Below are 10,509 nucleotides of genomic sequence, written 5' to 3' on the forward strand. Positions count from 1 at the left end.
TTTGCTCATTTTGTGCAAATGAGCAAATAATATAATAACTTGTACATTAATTATAAAGTTTTAGCTTGTAATAATAAGTTTTTAGATTGGTTTAAAAGCTAATTTTCAAGGTTTTAACTCTTAATAATTTTCACCTATGGTTAAAGATGCTCTTTAAAAATCGTGTAAATGTGAAGTAAGTCAAACTTTTAGGAACAGAATGAGAGTACACTTATTTTTTTTTTAAAATTTTTTTTTTTAATCTGTGATGAATACTTCGTATATTGTATGTTGGGTGGTTCTACATGAAAAAATAGCTTACAAAGGATCTTCGCCAAGAAACACGGGAAATTTTCTACTGAAAAGCTACTAGCTAGTTATTCTATCATTAAATGACATATACCAAATATCATACATGACTATAATTTTAATTTCTTGGCTACAACGGGGTGGCAATGTGGCATAAATATACTTGGACTTGGAGGCACTCTTACCATTGTTGAGTTTTGTGAGAGTGTGTCTTGAGAATAATAATGTACCAATGTACATGGTCCAACACCTTGTTTGATAAGCGTTATAAATTGTGAAAAAATCTGAGAATGATAATGTGATTGTACTAGGCCATCTATATTACTTTATTTTCTTTATAATCTTTTTTTTATTATTATGTAGAAGGTAGTATAAAATGGTAATGTAAATTTAAGATGAAAAATACATGTTTGGAGATGATCATGACCGGTATTCAATCACCAAGTTGATAAGCATGCAATGTATTTTCTTTCAATTCTATAAAGAACGAGTCAATAGTTAATTGATTGACATATTTTTTTGGTGTTTAGAGAGGCATAACGGTAAGTGATGAGAACTGATCCTAAGATCTTTTGAAATTGGGAGTAGAGCTCTAACCATGCCACTTGAGCTATGCCTCACTCGATCTCTTAAACGACCGACATATAATAGTGAAAACAAACCTCTAATCAACTGCTAGATATCAAGTAAAATAACCAATAAGGGCAATAACCAATTGCCAAGAAAGAAAGATCCCTAAATATTAGTGCTGTCAAATTTCAAACCGAAACCGTTTAACTGCCCAAAACGGACCGACCCAAATGAGAACCAAACCGATTAAAAACCGATTTTTTTGAAACCGAAAACCGACTCGAACCGTATTTTAGTAAACCCAAAACCGAATCGACCCGAATAATGTTAAACCGTATAAGAACCGAACCCGTTAACAAACCGAACCAAATATAAACCGAACTGAAAGAAAACCGAACCGAAAAAGAACCGAACCGTATCTAACCCGAAACCGGTTCCAACCCGAAACCGTTTAAACTGGCAAAAAAACCGCTTACACCGAACCGTTAGCAAACTGCTACCCGTTTGCACCGAACCATTTAAAAACCGAACTGTTTGTAAACCGAACTAGTTATAAACCGAACCGTTTATGATTCAAACCGCTTCTAAATCGAACCATTTACAAACTTTTTTATATAATTAAATGAATTTTTTTTTGACGGGAATATAATTAAATGGATTAAATATTAGAAATCTTAGAATATTTTTTTTAAAATAGCAAGGCAAATCATTCATTAAGGATAATCAATGTTCACAAACAAGAGCAAAACAAGCAGGCTCAAGCCCTGCCTCAAACTATTAGCAACACTACTGCCTCTAGTCATGTATATAAATGATTAAATAAGAAGCATATAATAACCTAATTGTAAACACAGTAATACATTAATACACTAACTCTTATAATCTACTTCGCAATAAACTAGTAAGATCAGTATGACTAAACTTGAAACAGAACATAATATGTATTTATAAAATCAATGAGAATTTGTTTATAATATGATGCCTAAATAGTAAATATGAAATGATTCGCGACTTTATATAAAACTTGTGAACGCAAAAGGTTAGCAAGTTCTATCAAATTTCAAACCAAAACCATTTAACTGCCCGAATCCAAACAACTCGATAAACATTTTATTTTTTGAAACCGAAAACCGACCCGAACCGTAATTTAGTAAACTTGAAATGGAACCGATATGAATAATGTTAAAGTGGTTAAACCATCGAAAAACCGAACCAGTTATAAACTGAACCGAAAAAGAACCGAACCAGTTAAAAACTGAACCGAAAAAGAACCGAACCAGTTATAAACTGAACCAAAAAAGAACCGAACTGTTTTTAACCCGAAACCGTTTCCAACCGAAACTGTTTGAACCGGGATAAAAACCGTTTGCACCGCACCGTTAACAAACCGCATCCCGTCTGCACCGAACCGTTTACTACCCGGACTGTTTACAACCCGAACCGAATTAAAACCGCTTAAGAATAAACCGAAACCGAATCGAACCGATAACTATTTAAACCGAACCAAAACCGACCCGTGAGACAATTAAACCGATTCCAAACCGACCCGATTGAATACCGAACCGATTTCAAACCGAACCGAAACCGAATGGTCAAACCGTTTTGACAGTGCTACTAAATATTGATATTGTCTGCTCCGTATAAAAAATCAGAACATAATATCATACGTTACATGCTCTAGTATTATAATTTCTGTCTTAATGTAAGGTGTCATTTTCATCCATTTCGAACAGTTTGTTGTACAATACACCGCATTATACGGGATCTACTTATTTAAATTTGAATATTAAGAGTTTTTTTAAAAAAAATTTAAAAATAATATGTATTAAATAAAATGTGATTAGTATTTTACTCCCTCCGTCTCCAAATGATAGTCTCTTATGGGCAAAAATCACGGGAATTAAGAAACTTAAATAAAAGTAGTAAAATTACATTGGAAAGATAAATTTACATTGGGTATGTAAAATAGTAGAGAGAGAAAGTAATAAAAATACATTGGAAAACAAAATTTATATAGGAAAGATAAATTTGCACAAATATTGTTGTAATTAGAGAGAATTTTGATAAAAAATTGATATTAATGGTACTTGAAAAAAGCAAATGGGACTATTATTTTAGGACTAAAAATAAGCCATAAGGGACTATCATTTAGGAACGGAGGGAGTATTAGATTGACCCACCAAACTCTGATTCTGCAGAAATATGCATATGCTTTGCACTTTGTCTTTTAAATAACATTTTTTTTTAATAAATAACATTTTGATAAGTTATAGTTGTATTAATTTAATTACTTCGTATAATATAAGCTTGCTGTACATACACATGTCATCTACGCAAGTACGTGGCCACGATTACAGAAATTCTATAAGTATAACTTGTTCCCTCTTTTATTCTCTCAAAAAAAAAAAAAAAAAACTTGTTCCCTCTTTTATTTTTAGCAAATCTGAAGATAATTTTTTTTTTTTTTTTTTTTTTTTTGACAATAGCAAAACCAAAAATCTGAAGATAATTATCAAACACAAAATATTAGAGAATTTTCAGGTATCTTCAATTAGTTCTGTACTTCATTTTTGAAAAAAAATACATATAATTTTGAAAAAAAAATACATGCATAGACAAATATCTGTGTTATCTCCTATTTTGCATGTTGGTCAAATTTGCCAAGTGTTTGATTTAATTCATTGCTTCATTTAATTTAGGAAAAAAATAATGATTTATGGGTTTTTGATATAAGGGATTTTTAATTTTATGCATGTTTTCGAAGTTCAATTTTGAGTTTGGTGTTATTTTTAAGCAGGTGTATGTACATATGTACACGTTAGTCGTCGTACAATAATGCTTAAGAAGATTGGTTTTGCCACCACCTCACACTCATGTCATGGTGTTTTTGTGCCTACTTCGTCAACCGTCTAAGGTAAACGTAGTGATCATCCATTCTCATTAGCTCCGATTATCATTTGTATTACTCCGTATTCTCTATCTTTTTTGTAAGTGATACACTAGCTAGCTCTTTTTACACATGCCGAGATATGTTTGACCATTAATATAGTTATATGGATCTTGTCGGAATATTAAGTTTTTTTATGTTTATAAAAATGGAGACATATACGTTTTAATACACGTCTCGAAGACTGTAAAAAGTCAAATTACACGTCTCGACTGTAAAAAGTCAAATGGGATAAAAAAATAGGAACAGAGGGAGTATTAGATTCCAATCTAAGTTGAGCTCACACAAAGATAATCAAGTCAATAAACATGTATCGTTATAGGTTGTTATACCCTTAGAGTTTATCTTAAATTTGAGAATTTTTCAAATTGAATCAATTTTTCTATATTAAGGGAATGATTAACTTTATACTACCTCCGTTTCGCATTATCTGCAATAATTTCTAAAAACGGATGCTACACATTATGTGCAACAAACTATAACTTTCCTTTTAAAGTAAATTTTTTTGTATGAAATTACTATATTACCCTTACTAAAAATTTCCTAATCAAAATTAAAGACTAAAATCAGACTTGTTAAGTTACTAACACAAATTAATTAGCCTTAAACTAAATCAAATTAAATCAACCTTAGCTTCCAAATCCCAACCACTACCACCAATCAATTACCAATTCAACCCAACTTTTTCCAGAATTAAAACTTCCACCGTGACTCCTTGTTCATATTTCTCACTCCTCCCTCAAACTTTACCAACCACCACCACCACCACCAACACTCACCTCTAACCTCCGACCATCACTACCGAACTCCCCCGACCATCACCACCAAACTCCTCTCTTTCTCTTCTTTCACAATCGAGTGATAATATGACGACCCGCAACTCCGCAAGTATGACCACCATTAAAGGTTGAGGATTTTATGGTCAAATTTGACCATGAAAACTCTAGATCTAGAGTGTTCATGGTCAAATTTGGCCAAATAAAGCCTTAGATGGTGTATAAAAGGTTAATATACAGTCGTTTTTAGTTTTTTGCTTATATTTTTGGGTTGTTGGTTGTTTGTTTGTCGGATTAGGGGTGTGATTCATGGTGGTGGATTTTTCTGATTTGATGGGAGATGGTTTTGGGCTGGGCATGTACAGTAGTTTTGAGAGTGTGGGTGAGGTTTTCGGGGAGGGTTGATATGATTTTAGATGGTTGAATGTTGTTTCACGGTGGTTCACATTGTTGAGGCGGGGGTCAGTAAGGGTGGAGGTGGTGTCGAGGGTAGCGTCGTTAAGTTCAGGGCGCCGGCAGAGGGTGGATATTGGTGGTGGTTGCATGCGGTGGATGTTGGTGGTATTAGGGTGGTGTTGTGAAAAGGGTGGATGTTGGTGGTGAACTGGTGGTTATTTCGGTGGAGCTCCGTTTTTATTAGCTGTCTTCACTTTCTCTCTCCTGACCTTAATTACATGTCTTTCTTTTCTTAAACAAGCATTAGCAACCCAAGTTTGTTGCAGATAATGCGAAACGGAGGTGGTATTAAGCTAGTAAATGTGCTCAATTTATGATTACAACGAACTCTTAAATTAGAAAACAGAAATTGAATTTAAGAAAACTCCCAAATGACTTATGAACCCTAATTCTAATTATCTAAGAGATAATCCATGAAATTAAATCATGTTAGCTTAGATTTCGTAAATTAATCACTAATTACAAACCCTCAATTTCTTTTTAAAAAAACCCTTAATGAAGAACAAAGACATTTTGTAGATTAGAAACCTGATTTTGCATTTTGTTTGTGCAATAATTATGGAATTGAAAAATATAGGGAGTAACAAGCTAAAGCAGATCGCATATAAATGTGGTTTTTCATGCATCCTTTGTAATAATAGAAAATTTTTAAACTTCTTTGTCATTTTAAGCACCAATTTTTAACTTCTATGGTTAGGCTATGGCTAACTCCATTGTAAACAACATTGTACATATATGAATTGACTTACAATTGTGCAGATGACAAGTGCAACACAAGTGTCCCGTGACTAGGCTTCAAATTAACGCGAAACAAAGGTAATTAACTTAATTATAAATGCCACTGTTTTCTTTCTCTATTATTCACCATGTATAATATTGAGAGGCTAAGGGTCTGTTCATATTTAATGAGATGAGCTGACTGGAGCTGAACTGAAATTAAGTTGAAGTGAACATGCCCTAAATAATTCATTGGTTAATTTAGTAAGATATTTAAAAGTCAAATTTCTTTTTCATAGCTCATTTCATAATTCAACTCATATATGTAACAAAAGTTTCAATTATACTTTGACTTACAAATTTTAGCATAAATTTACTTGTTAAATGTTGAACTATTAGAGTTTAGTTGTGAAGAAAAAGTTGAATACACCTCGTGTACAACATGTTTGATAAAACTAGTTTATTTATGTTGTATTCAAATCTTTAGTGAGCCTATACTTAGCTTGCTCAAGTCCGAAGAATAATCTAACATCATACAACTTCAATATGATTCTTGTCCCTTCATTAGCCTAATATATATTTGCTTAATTGTGATCAGAACTACAGAGAAGGCAAAGCAAACGACAATGGCTCTAAGTTTGTACACTCTCCCACAAGTGAGCACTCTCAATGTCAAAGCTTCGAAGTTCTGCATGACTTTTACTCTCAACCACTCGTCTCCTAAGTAAGTTTATTTCTTTTTCTAGGAGCGACTCCTCCCATTGACATTTATTTTAAGATGTAACCTCAAGCTTCTTAATTAGTAGATCGAAATTTCCTCATTATTCGGTTCCTAAAGGCCTATATATACTCGAAAATTTCCTCAATTTTGAAATTAATGTTCTTATACTTATGGTGATTATAAATATGTAAATATGTTTATCATGTCCCAGCAAGCTAAGCTAATTTCTAGTTTCGACGGTTGTTAGAGAAAGTGTGGATTAATGAAGTGTCCTAAGGTGGTGAGGAAAATTATGTGAATTATGATATTTCGTTGATGAATGAATTGTATTCTAGACCTCTCCGTTTAATAAAAGATATCATCATAAAAGATATGGTAAGCATGTAATCCAAAACATGCATGTAAAACCTGTTGAATAATTCAATTGAGGTTAGTGAGTTGATCGTCATTACATGTAGATCATAAACGACATGGTACGTAAAAATAATAATCCAAATTAGTACTTATCTTGTAGTAGATATTTACCAAATACAGAAGTGTTGCAATTAAAAAAACGGATGAAAAAGAAAAGTGTAACATTTAATCATAAACAGATGGTATACACTCTAATATGGAGTGTAAAATGTGATTCCTATCTAAAAATTGAAGTGTTAAACCATGGATGCATGAAGTCAATTGTCGAAATCTTAAGCAACATAACCAATGGTGCACAAAAATAAGACATGATTTATTTTCTCATCACAATCTGTTACTTTTCCTCTGTATAGGGGAGTAGAAAGTCTGAAGAAGCCTTACAGCCCAAGACGCGAGATGGTTATTAATCAAGTAGCACATTCTATGGCACCCGAAAAGATTGAGATCTTCAAATCATTGGAAAATTGGGCAGAAGAGAGTCTTTTGATGTACTTAAAACCTGTTGAAAAATGTTGGCAGCCTCAGGATTTTCTTCCTGATGCAACCTCTGAGGGTTTTTACGATCAAACAAAGGAGCTGCAGGAGAGAGCGAAGGAGATTCCAGACGATTTCTTTGTTGTTTTGGTTGGTCATATGATTACGGAAGATGCTCTTCCAACTTACCAAACAATGCTTAATACTTCGGATGGAGTCAGAGATGAAACCGGTTCAAGTCCGACTTCATGGGCAACTTGGAATAGAGCTTGGACTGCTGAAGAAAACAGACATGGTGATCTTCTTAACAAATATCTGTATCTCTCTGGTCGTGTTGATATGAGAGCCATCGAGAAAACGATCCAATATTTGATTGGGTCAGGAATGGTAAGAAATTTCAAGTTTGATCATCAGCTCCTTAAACTAATTGCTTGTTAAGTTGTTATTATATATATAAAAAATTTCTACGACGACTTAATTCAGTCATGACATTATATTAAGACTTGGATTGTTAACACTAATTTTGTTCAGTAGATCGAATGCAGTACATACTTAAGATGAATACTAAGATGGACGTATTTGTATTGCAGGATCCGAAAACAGAGAACAATCCATATTTAGGATTCGTATACACGTCGTTTCAAGAAAGGGCAACATTCATTTCACATGGAAATGCAGCAAGGCTAGCCAAACAGCATGGTGATCTGAAGCTAGCACAAATCTGTGGCCTTATTGCTGCTGATGAAAAACGCCACGAAAATGCTTACAGCAAAATAGTGCAGAAACTGTTTGAAATCGACCCTGATACAACCATCCTTGCTTTTGCTGATATGATGAGGAAGAAGATCTCTATGCCGGCCCATTTCATGTATGATGGCAGCGACTGCAATTTGTTTGATCACTTTGCTGCTGTTGCTGCTCGGCTTGGAGTTTACAGTGCCAAGGATTATGCTGATGTTATGCAGTATTTTGTTGGATATTGGCAAGTCGAGAAGCTTACTGGTCTTTCGTCTGAAGGGCGAAAAGCTCAGGAGTATGTGTGTGGTTTACCTCAAAGAATTCGAGTTATAGACCATAGGGCTCGAGAGAGGGCAAAACAAGCATCTTATTTTCCTTTTAGTTGGGTCCATGGAAGAGAAGTTGAGCTTTGAGTCCTGTATTCTAAGGTCTTAAAAAAACAAACAAAATAGTCATTGGTCGTTTGGTTGCACTTGGAAAGTTACGCATTTCCCTTGTATTTGCAATTATAATGTATTTGCATGTTCTATGTATTTTCACTTTCTTTGTATTGACTAATATTGTTCTTGTCAAAAAATAAAATAAAATAAAATAAAAAAATAAAGACTAACATTGTTAGGTTGAACATAGAAAGTAAGAATTCCCACAAAGGTATATCCATTTATGCTCATTATTTTTAGTTTTTTACTTCTTAAGCTAGGATACTAGGCTTCAAAGGAATTGGAATAATACTTTAACCTTAATATATATAAGGAATGTGGTAAGTCCGTGTGGAATGTGATGCATTAACCCGAGTTAATTATATAGTGAAGCATCAAGCATGGACACACCATACAATTGCCATAAGTACATATATTGGACACGATTGGTTACATATGATGTAGTGGACTAGTGGTGCATGAACACACCATACAATTGTCATACATATGTGTTGGACACTGTTTTTGACACTGACACACAAAATAAACACCTAAAATACGTATCAGATGCATTGTATGGACTTACTATTGCATTGTATGGAATTACTTACTATTGGACACAATCAACTCATCATTTTTTTAAGTTATTGATATTTTCTTCCATTTACTCATTTAGAGCATCTCAAATGTTAATTTAGCTTGTCATGCTGCATAAGCTCTCAAGCTTTTTCACGTGGCATGAGAACTTTTCAAATTGCAGTCTGTTTAGTTACACATATCAATGCTTGGTGTACAGGGGGAAGGTAAGAGAATTCCTCTACTCTCAAGCAAATGTAGTTGAGGGACTCAAACTTGTATTGTGGCCTCAAGTCACAGGGTGAGTTCTCCACTAAATCCCAACTAAATGCTTGATGCAACAAACTGTAATGTGTATGTGTATGACTAGACTTTACTAGAAGCTTTTCTACATTACTACTTGAATCACTGTCATGAAGCACATCTATGTAGTTCTAATCACATCAAAATCTCATTAATCAATAATTACAAGATTAATTACCACATTTCTATAAGTCATTCCATTTCTTCAAATAAAAATGTTACACAAAAGGGAGAAGTTCCAAATATGTTAAATTGATACACTATATGTGCGCTCTCTTGTTAAAGAAAAGACCTTTACATTTTATAAAAGAAGTCCCAAAACTTGGCGGAAGGTCTGCTTAATATTCCCGCTACTAAAATTTATACCACTTGAAATATACAACAAAAGCTTAAAATAGTTCAGTTCAGTTCAGCTCCAATCAGCTCAGTTAAGTTCGTTCAGTTCAGCTCCAATCAGCTCAATTCAGTTCAGCTTTTAATTTCCTTATCTCATAAACAATTCATTTTAGCTCCAATCAGTTCAGTTAGCTCCAATCAGTTTAGTTCATTTCAGTTCAGCTTAGTTTAGTAAATTAGAACAGACCCTTAATTAACGACGACATTTTAATTTAATCTAGCACGACCACATCCATTATTTCTATTGTTTGTTCCAAAATTCAATTGTTAATGAATGACGTCAAGAAGTTGTTGGCTCACTTTGAGGATGTTTTTTCTTGCCATGTGTATCGAGAAGCTAATCGTCGCGTGCATCAAATGATGTAGCTATACACCATCAAATTACACACTATGTAAACTTCGATCCTAATGTAGATGCTATGTTTTCTTATCTTATTTCTTTAGATAGATAAGTTAAGGTACAATCTTGAGAGAAGACTTACCTAACTTTTGTATTTTTCCTTTAAAAAATAAATGTTTGCTCCAAAATAATCTTAATAACTTTTCATTTTATTTTTTCTTTATTCTTTAAAAAAAAAAATTATGGTCTTAATAGTTAGATCAGGTTTTGTTCGCCTTATCTCACTTATTTTAGAATAATAAGTTTTGGCTAACCCAATTGTTTTTAGTTATTTTTTATTTTTTAGAATAAGCAAACCCAATAGATTTAACTAA

General features: G+C 33.3%; 1 protein-coding gene across 1 annotated transcript; it reads left to right on the forward strand.

The window, feature by feature from the left end:
• The first annotated feature begins 7,260 nt into the window (after positions 1 to 7,260).
• On the forward strand, positions 7,261 to 8,514 carry LOC145606803 (stearoyl-[acyl-carrier-protein] 9-desaturase, chloroplastic-like). The gene is made up of 2 exons (XM_081662633.1): positions 7,261 to 7,750; positions 7,954 to 8,514. Exons 1-2 carry the CDS (start codon positions 7,286 to 7,288, stop codon positions 8,512 to 8,514), a joined length of 1,026 nt encoding a protein of 341 aa, XP_081518759.1. The 5' UTR covers positions 7,261 to 7,285.
• Positions 8,515 to 10,509: the final 1,995 nt, after the last annotated feature.

This window comes from Chenopodium album, chromosome 23 (assembly GCF_948465745.1).
Source record: "Chenopodium album chromosome 23, dcCheAlbu1.1, whole genome shotgun sequence".
Lineage (NCBI taxonomy): Eukaryota > Viridiplantae > Streptophyta > Magnoliopsida > Caryophyllales > Amaranthaceae > Chenopodium > Chenopodium album.